This window comes from Pseudorasbora parva, chromosome 3 (genome assembly GCF_024679245.1).
Source record: "Pseudorasbora parva isolate DD20220531a chromosome 3, ASM2467924v1, whole genome shotgun sequence".
Lineage (NCBI taxonomy): Eukaryota > Metazoa > Chordata > Actinopteri > Cypriniformes > Gobionidae > Pseudorasbora > Pseudorasbora parva.
This window is the reverse complement of record NC_090174.1, coordinates 18,949,384-18,966,531: the sequence shown is the minus strand read 5'-3', so window position 1 is coordinate 18,966,531 and position 17,148 is coordinate 18,949,384. Positions and strand designations below refer to the sequence as shown.

The 17,148-nt window shown below is 36.8% G+C and overlaps 1 protein-coding gene across 6 annotated transcripts in view; it reads left to right on the top strand.

Moving 5' to 3' along the window:
* The window catches only part of specc1 (sperm antigen with calponin homology and coiled-coil domains 1), a 175,474-nt gene that overhangs the window by 89,726 nt on the left and 68,600 nt on the right, over positions 1 to 17,148 (top strand). For 5 of the 6 annotated variants that reach the window (XM_067437982.1, XM_067437983.1, XM_067437986.1 and 2 more), the window contains one exon: positions 14,280 to 15,742. In XM_067437982.1, the coding sequence (XP_067294083.1) occupies positions 14,280 to 15,742 (1,463 nt within the window). The remainder of the gene's footprint in view (positions 1 to 14,279; positions 15,743 to 17,148) is intronic. The other variant, XM_067437984.1, reaches the window with a different exon arrangement.

Sequence of the window (17,148 nt, the reverse complement as noted above, 5' to 3'; positions counted from 1 at the left end):
GTTTGGAAAGTTTTCTCAAACTCCCGAAATCAAGGATCCATACAAAGTTTTTGGGGAAAAGAAGAACCTATATTGTATAATCCTGTGATCACTGTGAAAAGTTTAAATTCTGTTTCAGTAAGAAATGCACTTGTAAGAGCTGGTCTCATCAAGGTGTCATGTTTTTTGAATAATGATGGGTGGTTAACCCCAGAAGATGTTGCAACAAAGATTGGTGTGAAATCCTTGCGTTTTTCTGAAAGACTTTTAACTGAAATTATAGCTGCCGTACCTTCTGAATTTAAATGTGCTCTGAATGAAGAATTAATAGGAGGAGAAAAGGAGGATAATGTGAAAGTTTTTCCGGAATTGGAAATAAAAATGTGTGTGGACTCATGGCAAGAGGAGGAGGGAAAATTACTCACATTCAACACTCCAGAACTCAGTTTATTCAGCGAGGTGGGCAAGAGATCCATGTATCTTGTTTGTGTAAAAGTAATACGTTTTCAAGAATTGAAACAAGTATGTGAGTCTAAATGGCGAGCAATATTTGGTAGAGATTTCTCACCTAAATATAGCTGGAGAACTTTATACAAAATTCCTATTGATAAAAGAACTGCTGACTTACAGTGGAGGATCACGCATGGAATATTAACCACAAATAAACATAAAGCTCATTTGGACTCCAGTGTTAGTGATACTTGCCCTTTTTGTTCAGAAACTGAGACTGTTTTTCATTTGTTTTCGGAGTGTAACAGATTAGAGTTGGTTTTTCAAATGTTAAATGAATGGTGTGATATGGTGGGTCATGTTTTTAGCCAAGAACTTTTTATTTATGGTCCTAAGTATCGGTATAAAACAAGAAATGTTGATGTATTTTTGAATTATTTGTTTGGACAAGTAAAATTAAGTATATGGTTGACACGAAAGGCTAAGATTTTGGAAAAAGGTTCCACTAATGTTGTTTTAACATGTAAAGGATTGATTTCTGCTCGTTTAGCGGTTGAATTTGCCTATTATAAACTAGTTGAAAAATTGGAAATTTTTGAGGAAGTTTGGTGTTTAAACGGGATTTTATGCAAAATAAGTGACGGGTGTTTAGAAATGAAGCTGTAAATTATATTATTGTTTATTTATTTTTGTTTATTTATTTATTTTTGTATTTTTTTGTTTTGTTTTTGTATAAATTTGTTTTGTGCGTATGTGTAATGATGTAATTATGCAAACCTGTTTTTAATTGTAATTAAAGGGTTTTGAAAAGTCAAAAGTCTCTCTCTCTCTCTCTCTCTCTCTCTCTCTCTCTCTCTCTCTCTCTCTCTCTCTCTCTCTCTCTCTCTCTCTCTCTCTCTCTCTCTCTCTCTCTCTCTCTCTCTCTCTCTCTCTCTCTCTCTCTCTCTCTCTCTCTCTCTCTCTCTCTCTCTCTCTCTCTCTCTCTCTCTCTCTCTCTCTCTCTCTGAATAATAATCAAATAATTCACAGCTATTAAATTCCTATAGAATATTATTTTAGCCTAAAGTTCCCATCCTTAGATTTTTCCTGGCCTACCCATTTGTGGCTGAGTTGCTGTTGTTCCCAATTGCTTCCACTTTGTTAAAGTATAATACAACTAACAGTTGACTGTGGAATATTTAGTAGTGAGGAAATTTCATGAATGAACTTATTTCACAGATGGCACTCTTGAATTCACTGAGCTCCTGAGAGTAATTTTATACACCTTTACCATGAAAATGATTGAAACACCTGAATTTAATGATTTGGAGGGGTGTCCCAATACTCTTGTCAATATACTCTATACGTGTGTTTTATTTAATGATACTTTATGTTAGGTATCTAACTTTAAGCAATGTAAAAAATGTAAATTTATGTAAAAAATCAAACAAGTAATTGTTTGGTACAATTGATTGTGTTCATGCTTCTATTGAGGTGTGGGTTAAGGGGGAAAGGAAGTGTCAACTGTAATTATAGATGTAAGGACATGCTGGTATTAGTTAATTTAAAAAACACATGTAGTACACAATAAGTACACTGTACCAAATTATTCAGTTACATGTTAGTACATGATTAAAATAAGGTGGGTTTGTTTTGTTTAACAATTACATTTATTGTGGACCACAAAATTCATGCATGGTAGCCAAAACTGAATTTTTGGTTTTTGTTTGTTTGTTTGTTTTTTAACTTTTCAAAGACATTAGATTTTCTTTTTGTGAAAGACCCCAACCCCTGTATCTAGTAAGAGAGAAGAGACTCCAAATCTAGTAATCTTCACAGCAGAAATAATCTTTTAAGGTTAGTTTAGGTTACAGTCTCTGAGTCAGAGCTGGTGTTTGGCTTCATGTTGTGAGAATGAGATGGTTCATTGGAAGTGGAATCTCATTTTATCTTTCCTCACATGCCCTTCTGCTACAGCTGATATGTACCAAGGAAGGAAGTCAAAAGCGACTATCCCAAAAATCCATGAAATGCGTTTTTTTTTTTTTTTTTTTACAGAACTCAGATGTGACATTTAAACTTTATTCCCTCCATGTTTATCTGTAAGTAGACGATGTATCAATGTTTAATGGCAGCAATGTTGGATGTTCCAGCAAAGCAACTGGGTGTTATTTTGTAGTAAGCTAACTGGAGAATGAACTGGTGCATGTGCTCAGCAGCTATTCAGATGACCCTCTCATTCAAATATGGCTCAATAGTGAGGCTATTTTCAGATCAGTTCTGAAATCTAAAGCACTGCATGCTGTTTGCCCGTTAGTGTGGGTTAGAAAAATAGTGGAAAAACTGGAGGAAAAGACAGAAAATGCATGCACAAAAAAGGACTGAAGAGAGCTCCAACTAGGTTCACATTGTCCACATGTTTTAGGGTCTGTGTAATACTGAACTTTAATGCCAAGTGTTTTGCTGAGGAAATGATAGAGAGAGCGTTTAGATTGTAACAGCAATAACAGTGCTGGTCATTAGAACAAGAACAACAGCTTTGTTTTGTTTTCAGTTTGTTTTCTTTGTCCAGCTCATCAGTCATTAAGTGTGCATTTTCTACTTGTCAGTAGTGATAGTTATTTTGGAGAACAACAGATGGAAAAGGAATATTTATATTCCTTCCCAAGGAATGTGGTATTTTGGTATTCCTTTCTGAAAATGTCTCTATTCACTACAAAGAGAACAGCTACAGTATTAATGGTTTATCTCTGTGTTGGAGTAAATATGATACTTGTTTCAAACACGTTTAGTTATTATACCACTTTTAAAAATATTCTGTTCATTAAAGTTAGTGGTAAAAACGTATCGGGTTATATATATAACCCTTGTTCCCTGAGAGGGAACGAGCACTGTGTCGAAACGACGAATTTGGGGATGCTCCCTAAGCATCAACGCATCTGGAGAATGAATGAAACTAGTCCAATCCTGATTGGTGCTACATCATGACGTAGATATGACGGCATACCGGGAAGCTATAAAGGGGAGCCCGGCGCATTGTAGCGTCAATTATCGCGAGGAAGCAAAATGCTCCCAAACGATACGCGGTGTGGCAACGAGAAGCAGTGCTCGTTGAGGCGTTCCCGAGACGTTGGGACCCGAGACGTTCCCTATATATAGAGGGAACGAGTACCCACTAGGCCACAGCAAGGATACGCCTGCCCTATTATGAAACTGGAAACCATGCACAATTAGGTACCCTGCCGCCAGGTGTCGCAGGGAGGTGTAAGCTGTAAAATCTTATAAAAGTGTGCTGAGTAGCCCAACTGGCCGCTTCACAGATGTCCTGCATAGGGACTCCGGAGAGAAGGGCCACCGAGGAGGCCATGCCCCTGGTAGAATGGGCCCTCAAGGCTATAGGTGAAGGCAGATTGCGCACCTGATATGCCAAAGCTATAGCCTGCACAATCCAATAGTAGGAGTTGATGCAGGCAACCCTTTCTTGGGTGAGCCAAAGAGTTTGAGCTGATCAAGAGTTTTGTGCAAGCAATTCAAGGTCGTGAGACTCACAACTCGTCCCAAATATAGCAGGCTTCATTCAGTGATTGAAACAAATATTTACAATTTTAAATAAAGTTTTACAGCATTTTGAGCGCTCTGAGCGAGCTGTGCTGTGCTAAACATGGAGCTTTTTCCTTGACATGGTAAATAATCACACCAGTGGAAGGAGTGCATTTATCCTTTATTCATGCTATATCTCTTCAGTCAGTACAGTAGCCTACATTTTAGTAATGTTTCTATTTAACGTTAAATAAAATGAGGCATGGTATGCTAACTGTATCTTACATAGCTTACATATAACTTTATCTCGCGGATCAACTATTTTACCTCCTACCGACCAAAATCCAACGTACTTCCAGACATGGCTTTTTAGATTATGGAGTTAAAATCTCTTTCTCTGCTGCGGTCGAGTTGGGCTCTGCACTTTCTGCCATCTTCCCTGCAAGACGCGTCAACTTTCAGCAGTGACAGTGTGACTCCTGTGACCTGTCCCTGAACCCTCAGGCGCGCGCTCACTGGCAAAGCAGAGAGCCACGCCTCTACTACTGCGGCAGGGGATTTTTTTCCACTTTTTTAAAATTTAATTTGAATATTAATTTTCACCTTTGAAATTCGTTTTTTAAAAACTATTCGAATATATATTCGAATTTAGAATATTTGTTGACAGCCCTAATGGTATGGACAATATGGTAACCACTTAGCAACCATTCCCAAAGAGATCATTCAAAATCCTCTATGGATAGGTTAATTTAAAAGATGATATTTACTGTATATTCAGAATTCATTATGTGCAGTACATAATGTGTGAGGCAAATTAATTCCAGTCTTATAAGGTATACAGAAACTGAATGAGCCTCTGTGTCCTGTGTGCAGAGAGGTGTGATTAATTGGGAAATTATGAAAAGTGCTTCACCTGTAAAAGGGTGTTAACCTGTTGTTTTCCCTAAGGGCACAGCTCTCTGCCCTCTCTCCCATCAGCAAGTTTTCTTTCTCATGGTTAAAAGAGACACTTTCTTGCTGCAACCAAATAGATTCAAACTGTCAATGCAAAAAGGGCTGTCAATCAACTGCATATGTGCTGATTAATGAATGAAATTGTCTCATATGTCTATATATTGTTCATATTTCAATTTTGTTTTGCTATATCCTCTGAGCTTCTGTGTTTGTTAATACGCATACGTCAAGGGTTACGGCTCTTTCGCCGTAAATCAATGCGTATGGCAATCCGCCGCGAATTGCCTTCTGAATTCAACTTATGGAAAAATTTTAGCGCCCCTGCCTCTCGCTGTTTAAAACGTTGTTGTCATCAGTCGTAGTGAATGCATAAATATGTATATAATAAATAATCCAATATATAAATATGGATATTTTTCTTACACAAAGGCATCGTTTTGCTTCAGAAGGTCTTTATTAACCCACGAAAAGAAAAAAATCACGAGCTAATTTTCATTTTTGGGGGAACTAATCCTTGAACGTGGCTTAATTCAAGACAGTGATATTAAAAGAACAACATCACAGCTACACTACTGATCTATATAAAGATCAGTGGGCTATACACATTAATAAAGGCATAGACGAGCAGTTGAGCACAGAATTTGAATGCAACGAACAAGTTTAATATTAGCATTAACATTAACATTTAATCATTTAGCAGCTTTTATCCAAAGCGACTTACATGAGAAGCAATCAAACCAACAAGAGGAGCATGCATAGGATTTTATCTTCATGAAAATTCTGGACAGCTACATCTATAGCATATAGTCTATAAAACAACAGCTAGACAAAAATACTATAGTAATTTCGTTTTTGCCTTTATATAAAACAGCGTGAAAAGCAAAAGTACAGGATTGAGACAATAAGCATGATAATTCATTGGAGCTAAAGAGGCTAAGGTTTAGAAATGGTTATGTTTAGTGTAAATGTAAAATAATAATAATAATAATTTAGCAAATTAGATTGTAAATGAATTATTCTTTTTAAGGCATTTTGATGAGAGTCATTCTATTGACCTGTTTATTGATGCAAATCACTAAAATTACATTTAGCATATTTATATATTTAAAAAAAAAAAACAAGCGTTATATTATTTTTATTATTTTTAACAAAATAGTAATATTATATAAGGAAAATTTTCTTGTTTCTACTAATTATATTAACCAGTGTTAAAATAAAAAAGAAGAAACCACATCTTCCATATTTCATTTCTAGTTTAAAAAAGAAAAAAAGGAATGAATACAAAAATACACGGACCCTAATGTGTGTTTCTGTCTCTTTCTTTGTTTTTCTTTTGCTGATATTAGATTTTATTCACTATAGTAAACAAACTATCTTGTACAAACTGTATATTTGTCAGCTCAGGTGTGTCATGTTTGAATTACTTCTATATCCTGTTAGTCTACGGCTGTTGTATCCCAGCACATACACAAGTAAAAGTATATTTGTGCAGCTAGATTATATAAAGAGATGCAATTATTTTATCAATTATTATGTTTGCAAAAAACGAGCAAAGATCACAATAATATAAAATTTATTAAACACTTAGCTTGCAGATCTATAAATAGATAACTTTGGAATTTATTTATTACAGAAATAATTTGTTTCCTGTCATGAAACATTAAAGTGTTGGTGTTAAAAAGCTTTCGCAGTCAACAGACAAAGGACAGCTTGACGCACCCGTTGACACTGCTTAGTGTTTCCTCTCATTCTCTTGGCAAGTTTGCAAGGACTTCCCTCAGTTTGCTCTTAGCTGAAAGATAAGAAAGAAAATTAGGTTAAAGCTCTACATGTGTCATATTCTCAGTCAAATCTGTCCCAATGCATGCAATTCTGTTTTCTTCCTTTCCCAGTGGAAATGGACAGTCTTAATATTACTGGAGATGCTTGAGAAGGATTATGCACATAGCAGAAATATCTCAAAATAAAATGGAATGAAATTAAAATATGGTGAACATAAATGCTCTTTTATTATTTGGTATTTTTGTCTCTGAAGAAACATTAGTCTAGGCTATATCTGGTTTGTTTTTTTCTCTCCTAGAATAAGCAGAGACATTTTTATTGGGTTTGAACCAAGAACAAGTATGTTTGAACCAAGTGCTAAAATGTTCTTATCAAGGCAGCTCTGCTCAGTGTCCATACATCATTTTATGCCACTTCAGAAAGAAAGGTGAGTGGTAGGTCAATGGACTTCTGGCCATAAGTGACATAAGCTACACAATCCACATTTCCCTGTAGCTGCAGATTGCCCTGATTTAATACAGCCCCTCTTCCACCTCTGTTATCTGTCCTTCCTTACCCTGAAGTAAGCTGAGACAGAAATACTGTGTACTTGCTTGCTTTCTCCCATTTCTGATACTGATTCTGTTTAACACACCATGTTTGTTCGTTGGTCAGAGGAGACCTGGCCCCCGAATGAGCCTGCTTTCTCCAAAGTTTTTTCTCCATTGTGTTACCTGATGGAGTTTGGGTTCCTTGCTACTGTAGCCTCTGGCTTACTTAGTCTGGAACACTTAATATTCAACAATATTATTGTTGTATTACTGACTGCATTTACACCATTATATGAAATTTGAACTGAGCTGGAAATTAACATCACTGTTTTCTCTGGTGCTGCTGTATAGATAAATTAACTAAATGAATAACTAATGATTTTTACTAGGAAAATTAATCAACGATCTGTATTGAATAAAACGCTATATAGGTGCCTTGACTTACATGCACTAATTTTTACCAAACAACTAAGCTGGGCAAAGTGAAAGGTCATGCAGTGCAGTAAATGGAGGCAACATACCATCAAATGACAAGACACTGGCAATAATCCAAGCAGAAACAAACCGCTGACTCTGTATCCGAGTTGATGGCTTGAAATGCAATTGGTTCATGAATGAGAAAGCACTAAAAGTCCATCAGCTGATTGGACAGAAGATTGGTATGTATGATACATCAGACCAGAATGTATAAGAAGTTTCCCCAACAAGGACAGAAAAAAGGAACAACGTTAAGTTGTTATATATAAAGGGAGTGCATTAGGTACAGTTATATAATGGAACCTTTTATGGACTTTTCCTGAATTTATTTTTTGTTATGGACAACCAGCATGGTTAAAATATTTGTATAATTACATTTTAATCATGAAAAGTAACCACAAACCACATAATGTGTTTATGAATGCATATTAAACAACCACAGCTATTCTCTTTTCTGCAAACAATAATACACTTCATTCTTAAGAGCCAAATGACTCTGCTCTGAACTGATCTGAACTGATAGAACTGCAAATCAAACTTATACCCATACTTTTATACACTTACTGTATCATATTTGCACTATATCAAATTTCTTAGGCCCCTAAATTAAAATGACCAATTTTGTTTGGAAGTTTTCTTTTTTATTCATGCATTTGTTGTCTGATTGATACTTACTATTTAACATACTATTAAATATACAATTTAACAAATAAAAGGTATTTAATATAATTAAATATCTTTTAAATACTTGGATATTTAATTAAATACCTGGATAATTGTAAAAATGTCCAAGTTGTATTACACGTGTTTTTGCTGTGAAATCTTTATTTTATAAAGTAAACATACAAATATATATATATATATATATATTTTTTTTTTTTAATCATTCACATCAAGTCGAGTCACACCTTACATACTGCACTATTGGGCAATATAGATTGACAACAGATATTTGAATGCACATTTTGTAAATAGTCTGCTATTGTAACTTACTGCTCTGAGACTGGGTTGGGTTGGGTTTAAGATCCAAAGTTCAAAGACACATGAAATGCTGTTTCATACATACTGAGCTTTTTACACTGTTAAAGACTTGGATTCCCATCCTAAACATAGACAAAGTTTCAAAAACTAATGTTGGATGTTTGATGGAGTATTTCTGTGTCAGAAATACTCCTTCCGGTTTCTCACAAGTTTCGGAGAGTTTTTTCAAGTATGGGTCGGCTTGACGTCGATAGAGCGGAATGTCCTTGTATGGGCCGTACGGGCTCTTTTCCCGGTAGGGTGCGCGCGCACGTGACTAGAGCGAGAGAGGAAATGCACACCCTTAAACACTCGTTCAGGTGCAGATCCACTCATCCGTGAACGCTTATGTCTTTATAGCCCGTGCTCCACTTTATTCCTATGGGTGACATCAAGCGACTTCAACGCTTCAGCACAGCATTCCGGGAAGGCAGCGCTGCATTTGAACCGATTTGAACGCAGAAATGACGGGAAGCTTCATAACATCGCTTCAGTCGCGTCGCAAAGTGGATCTCCACGGTCACTGCTGTCACAGGACTTCACCAAATCATACCAAAGAAGTGTGTTTTGATGGAGCGGCCCCAGCGATAAATGTTCAGTCCTGCCATGGAAGCAGGCGGTGAGTAAAACTGCTTCAAATGTCTATGCTGTTGGCTATCGTCGCGTGAGTAAACATCAGTAAACGACATAATCGTGTATAGTTAATTTATCAATGGAGCATGCGATCTATGGTGTGTGTTTAAATACATTTGTTTTGCTGACCACTATAGGTGTCAGTTTGATTATTGTAAAACCACCCAAACATAAACCTAGCGTTCTCACTAAGCGTGCTTCGTCATTCAAATGCACTAACGGTTACACCATTGTTGTTCTATGTATAACGTTACACTAGTCTGACGTGCAAAACCGTTTTGCTTGCTACTGCTAAGGTTTAGTCGCATACAATAGTTCATAAACCGAATCATGTCCTCATAAACTGCAAGTAAACACACACAAATGTTGACAGGCCACTAAATACAGTACATACCACAGAGACGGACGTCCTGCTGTTGCTGTTTCTCCTGTTCAATTTATTTCAGCCTCCGGATCTGATTCTGGATCATATCTGTATTAGTTGAATCTGGGTAGCGTTTTCTTCTCCACGCTTGAGGACGTCACTGCTCTGTGCGCACTCGTCATTCTTTAGCTCCGCCCACACGATACACCTCTAGGCGCTGTTTTTTTTCCGGAAAGACTCGGTACAGCCTATATTTCTTTTATAAATATAATAAAACTAAAGACTTTTCGGAGATATGAAGGATGCAATACTACTCTAGAGGTACTCAAGATTGACATGAGATTGACTGAAACTGAGTGTTTCACCCCCCCTTTAACGCATTGTTTGAGACATTTAAATCTATCTTTTTATTCATCATTCATCAATTCTTTATAATCACATTTTCATTCAAGTGGTTGGTTTGATTTTAAAGTCTTTTTTTATCACCCTCATCTTTGTGTCACCCTGACTGGCATAAAATCAGGACCATAAAAGACTTTCGCTTCACACGGAAGCTCTCACCGTTCAGGATGGCTAAAATGTGTCACTGTTCTGACGCACATGGAAAGTCATTGATTCCGTTTTCCCCTGCATGCAGGATGTGGAGTGAAATGTCAGCATTACTCCCTGGCTACATCTACATGTTTACAAGCAGCTACAATATTACTAGCTAGAAAATAAAGATGTGGCAGTACTTACGGTACACTTGCTTGTAAAACATTAGTCCAACCCTGAGGCTGAAGTTTTTTTTTTTAGGCATTTAAAATGAGTTCCTAAGGATTATTTACCCATTTAACAAAAGACACCATCTCACTGCTGATATCTAATGCCACTACAGCTGACAGCCTAAGACGTTTCTTACTCATCTGTCAACCCTTTGCAGTTAATTACACACCAGCATAGTCTTGTGATGATTATTTCTGTAATTCTAAACTTGACCAACAACTGCCAGCAGATGATAGAATATGCTGTCCACATAATTCAGTGAAACATGTTTTATTTAGCCAAAAAAAAAAAAAAAAAAAAAAAAAATGTTATTTGGTAATGTTGCTTCATCCTTAGAAGAAACATTCACCTTTCACATAATAATTTCTGTTAACGGTTGTATTATTGCAGTCTGAACTGTTGATTTTGGCTTTCATTGGCTTCTCTTTTTTGACTTACCTCATGGTTTTATGTATAAGAAAACAACATAATTCTTAGATGATTATATTAGCTTCCCTCACATTGCAGCTCAGCCAACAGTGAGCTCTTTCTTTGAGTCATGTTAACGCAATAAACCAATTCAAATTAGAGTGAATTCATCACTGGCACTATAGAAATCACCATTCATTGTGATTTTAAATATATTTGTCTCTGAATAAAATGTGCTTTTATTTACTCCATGTACCAATAACAGCCTCTGTTTAGTGGCAGTAGGACAATATAGACTTTGTCTTTTGGTTTTCAAGATTAAGGATGGACAGATGACTCAGACATGTATATCTCCCACAGTCTGATCTTCTACACAAAGCTGAAGTACTGTTTTTCAGTAAGGACTCTCTCTTTCTGTTTTTTTTTTTTTTCTTAAGCCATGATTGTTGTCTCTTTCAGTGCACAATTAGTCTATTTTGTGAATGCATTAGCTTGATGTTTACATTCTCAGTACCACACCATCTCTGACTTGCTTTCTCTGTCTCTCTTTTTGTTTTTCTTCTTTCCCTCTTCCTTTCCAAAGGCTAAAAATAGTAAGTTTTCATAGTCATTCAAGCATGAGGGCAGCATTTGGAGTCAGGAAGAGCTTGTCTTGCACAAGAATTAAGGTTCTTTTGTGTGGTCATTAATCAATTGCTGACATAATCCTGCTTTTTTTTGTTCCATTTAACTGCTTGAGTGAATTTAGTTCCCAAGTTGCAGCTCATACTATCCGTTCTTGACTGAAACATGTCTATTGTGTGCCTTCTTGGCATGTTCCCTGACATGGGGGGAGGTCAGTGAGGATGGAATAGTTGAATTCAGTGATTCATGCTGTGTAGCTAGATTAAATTTTGTAGAAATGGCACTGCCCAAAAATTAGTCAGACTAATGGGAAAGAGAATCTCTAATCTCATCCTTTGCTTGTTATGCAGCAAACATAAATACGGTTGCCTTTAAAATAGGTTGAACTGCTTAGAACCAAATTTAAAGGGCTTTCATTAACAATGAATGACTGATTTGTTTTGTACATGTACACTATATGTGTTGATTTATAACATGTATAATGTTATACGTTATATGTGTAATAATGTTCTTACTCTATAAGAAGGAATTCTTGTGATGCAGTGACCCTGAAAGAAGCAATACAATGGAAGCGATTCTTACAAATGTTGAAGCAATTCAGAGAAGTTATTATGTTGCTGAATATGAAAATGGTAATGCATAATGCAGGAGTTTGCGTCCTGGTTCTGTCTTTGATGGATATGCGAATGTAAGAGTGGTAGGTTATAGATTTATAGCATTCCAGCACAGCCTATCCCAGTGGAGTGTTTCATTCACTTTCGGCTCTCAAATATGGAAGGGAAACTTAAATACATTAATCTGAATAACTATCCAGTCACTCAGAATAATCCTCTCAGAGTTATATGAGAGAGGTAGCTCCGTCTTTGCCCTGTTAAACTGTACCATCATATTTCCCATGCAATGTTTCACCGTAATACAGCACTAAACAGTTTTATAGTTGTTGGGTGGTAACTGAAGTAATAAAAAAATAACCCATTTAAAGTCTATGATATTCTGGTCCCTAAACAAAAGTCTATGATATTCTGGTCCCTATTATTTATTTTATTTTATTTTATTTTATTTTATTTTATTTTATTTTATTTTATTTTTGTCTGTTTTATTGTAAACCAGAATAAAAATAATTTGTCTGATGCAAAACCTTTCTCTATTTGGATATTTCCTGCCACCTGAGCAAAAACATCCATTGTACCAGACCTGAAAAGGTTAGGTCATGCAGTTGGAACTTAAAACTTTATAGTGCTATAGTATTTTTATTTGATTCGACTTAAAGTGCCTCAATTATCCTATTTTTAAAGGTTCCTGGTTTTGTATCAGAGGTCTTCTACAATAGATTTATATGCACCCAAGGTCAAAAACACTTTTCTCATAATGTACATAGTACATCACCTTGTTTCACAAAACGATTCTTCTTTCTGCAAGCTTACTCCGACCTGACTGGTCAGTCTGGCCCATTCTGATTTGTCCAGAAGTTAGCGCCTATTACCGTATCTGAATTTCAGTTCTGGAGCCTTCCTCAGCACTTGTATATACAGTTATACAAACAGTAACGATGGCCTCGGATATACTGTTTCAATTCGAGCCTGATTCCTTATCCTTTTGATATACATGCAAAGTGAATTTGCAGCACAGAAAACAGTGTTTTTTACATGTCAACAACACCAAACCAAACACTTCCAGGCCTCAGCTACAACTACAGCGATTAAATGTGGGTCAAAGTAGATGTTTGTGGACAGCCAGCCAAAACCATAGCCTATTTGCATCATCCACATTTTTTACAAACCAATGTAGGTATGTAAAGGAAATTAGATTTGTTTAGGCAGAGACATTAACATTATTTGTTTTGCAGTTTGACCTTTTACATTCACAAACAGTTGATGTAACTCAAAAATATAGAATCATATATTTTTTTAAACATGCAGCTAATTTAGAAGTTACTAAATTAAGTACATTTTTATATTACCGCGAGCAAAGATTTTTTTTTACAGAGGTGTAGTAACTGTGCTGTTCTTTACCAAGAAATTCTGTTTAAAAATGTCACACAGTATAGTTAATTTCTTTATTTGGGTTGCATTGTGTTATTTCTGTAAAATCTCTAAAACAGTGATTTCTTTATAAACCCTGTCAATCTGAAATAATCTCTGTATTAGTGCAAGACATCAGCTTCAACGAGCCCCAGTCCAGCATGTTTTGTGTTGGTATTTGCTGATTATTCCAAAACCTACAAAATCCTTTCATCAGCCTGCCCTGCTAAAGAATAATTAACCTCCATTTTGCAAACAGCATAAAGAGAGGATATATATCACCCACTCAGATGCCAGTGTTCTTGTTTTTGCTGTGCTGCTGTGGCTACAGTGGAGTGAAGCAGTGCTTGGTGGCCATTTGAATGTGAGACAAAACACATTTTGTCCTGTCATCACTCTAAATGAATGATCTCTCACACAGATACGCCAGTCTTTGTACAATGGAATGAGTAAAAAGGTCTCATTGTCAAATATCTTTGGTCTGGTGGACATGAGTTGGTTAACTAAAACAATGATGTTGCTTTAGTTGTTTCAGCATATTGCTATTTCAATCGTATTGCTTAGTCATACAAAAACATCATTCATTTTTATCATATAATTTATTAGGCTAAAAATATATATAGGCTTAGAGATATAGTTGCCCAGAGGAATAGTTTTGGTTGGTCGTATTTCAAAAAAAAAAATGTGGTACTGCATATACTAAGACTAATGTATCCAACACTAACAAAACATAATTATTTCCTCTTTACCCAGGTGTCCAGTCAACCAAAAAGTCAGGGATCCCAGCTCCTCGTGAGATTTCGCAAAGCATCTCCAGAGAACGTGTCTCATTGCGTGACCAGCAGAAAAGCTCTACAGCCAAAAAGATGGTCACCAGTGCTAGCACCTCCAGCCTCTCTGCACTGGCCAAGCATTCTCGTGGCTCTGTCAAGACCAAAGCAGAGTCTGTTGTTTTGGACAAGACCCTGCTGGAGAGTCAGGTGAGGGAGCTCCTAGCTGAGGCCAAAACCAAAGAGTTTGAGATCAGTAAGTTACGGATGGAGCTCCAACGACATAAAGGGAAGGATTCATCATCAGAGGCTGGTACACCAGAGGGAAATTCAGAGGCAGAAACGACACTGGCACAGCCTGCTGATATCCAGGTGCTAGTAGGGGAACTGAGGGAGAAGAATGGGCGTTTTCAGCGTGAGTTGGCCACCTTGCGTGAAGAGAATCAGGCTTTGAAGCAGAAGCTAATTACATTAGAGAGCACTACAACACTGCTCACCAGCTCCAACAAGCATTCAGTTAATGGGGTTTTACCAGATAACACCACTTCAGATGCCGTCAATGGAAGCCACATTAAAACTTCTGTGTCATCTGGTAGTAACATCAAAGGCTCTCCTTTACCTTCCTCAGACTCAGTCAGTAGCAGCATTAAGAGTGTGGTGCCCAGTGGTGCGCTGAAGGAGCTCTCAGTGGAGTCCCTGACAGACCGCATCCAGAAGATGGAAGAGAGTCACCACAGTACGGCCGAAGAACTACAGGCCACTCTACAGGAGCTGGCCGACCAGCAACAGGTTGTCCAGGAGCTAACAGCTGAAAATGAGCGTTTGGCAGAGGAGAAGGGCCTCTTACAGACTTCCCTACAGCAGCAAAGGGAGCGTGTAGAGCTCTTGGCACAACAGAATGAGTCCCTTCTCCAGAGGCTCAGAGAACAATCTCAAAGTCAAGAAGCTGAGGCTTCACGTGCCTCTCGGGTTGCAGAGCTTGAACAGCGTTTGGCTGAACAAGTGGAGAGCTCTCGCTTCGAAAGAGAGAAGCTGGTTGACATCCAGCAGCAGCTCACAGGTAGTCTTAGAGCTTTGGAAAAGGAGAATCAGGAGGCACAAATTGCCGTGAAGGGCTTAAATGAAGAATTAGAGCTTCTTCAAGGGCATCTGGATAGCGAGAAGGTTGCTCGAGATGAGGCGGTGAGAAAAACAGAGGAACAGCGACTAGCCACGGATGCTTTGAGAGTGGAGAATGTCAGTCTGAAGACGCAGGTTGAGACGGAGAGACAGAAGGTAGCTGAGTTGAAGGCGGTGCAAAGCGCCAGTGACAACACAGAGTTGCAAAGTCTTCTCAAAGCAGTGCATGAAGATAAAGACAAGCTGGAGCTGAGCTGTACAGAGCTTCGACAAGAGCTGCAACAGGTGCGCAGTAAAATGGGGTGTGATCAGGACGTGCTAGACAAGGTATAGAACAACACTGGTAATTTATAATATAAAGAAATATATACAACTTGAACTGTACAGCTTCAGACTGACATAAAGATGCCGGTATCACCCAATTCCAATCATTTTAAAATGGCCAAAATACCAGCCAGTTATTTGTTTATCACTAGTTTTACATTTGGTAATGCTTATATGCAATTAGGATATTGCTTTAGGTCCAGATGCAACTACAACTGTAAGGTAACTTATATAGTATATTAGGTATATAAGGTCATTTATAATGCAAATTTAATAATGCATAATGCAATCTTCTTAAATAGAGAACTGCTTTATTTAATATATATATATATATATATATATATATATATATATATATATATATATATATAATCAGAATATTAATATTAGATTAATATTATTAATATTAGAATGTCACATGTGACACTGAAGACTGGAGTAACGATCCTGAAAATTCAGCTTTGCATCACAGAAATAAATGATAATTTAAAGTATAATAAATTGAAAACCAAATATTTTAAATTGTAATAATATATATATCACAATATTAAAGAGAGAGAGAGAGAGAGAGAGAGAGAGAGAGAGAGAGAGAGAGAGAGAGAGAGAGAGAGAGAGAGAGAGAGAGAGAGATTTTGTTTAAATATTTGATTATCTTTACATCGGAACTGAATCAACACTGAACTCACTTCAGCTGAACAATTGCACTATTTTCTTTTAGAGCTGCTGTACAGTAGAACTTAACTTATCACTGTAAAGCTGCTTTGAAACAATCTTCATAAAGCGCTGTATAAATAAATGTGACTACTTATGGTATAGAAGCAAATTCAGACACAGACCTTGATCAGATGATTAGATGCAAAGAGCAAAACATTTTTTTAGATATGCAAACAGTATGAGATCATTTTAAGGCTATTTAGGAACTTTAGGTTCATAATGTAGTGAAAATAGTCTTGGTCTTGGAAATGGAAATGGATGAATTCTTTGTCCAGTTGGCTTGTATTATGAATATCATCACCTCAAGTGGTTTTTAGTGCCAAATCAATCATAACTCATTTCTGACATACATTTTTTTTTTTTTTTGCTTTATGAGAGTCCTATTTTTGTAATGATAGATTTTTGGACAACATTCTTGGGACACGTAGACAGATTTGTAGACCATTCATCCTTTAAGACATTTTATTATGTACCCTTTGGGAACATTTATGTGGTATATTAATTTTAAAAGGACAACTTGGGTAAACAACTTATCATCTCTGGGTGCTCTGGCAGCTATTTAGTTCGTTCTTAATGTCAAAAAAGAAATGCTGTAACCTATAAAAATGTCACCACATATATAGAAGTTGTATTACACCCAACCACAGAGCATATATATTTTTTCATATTCTGCATGGAGCACCAGAAAATTAGAG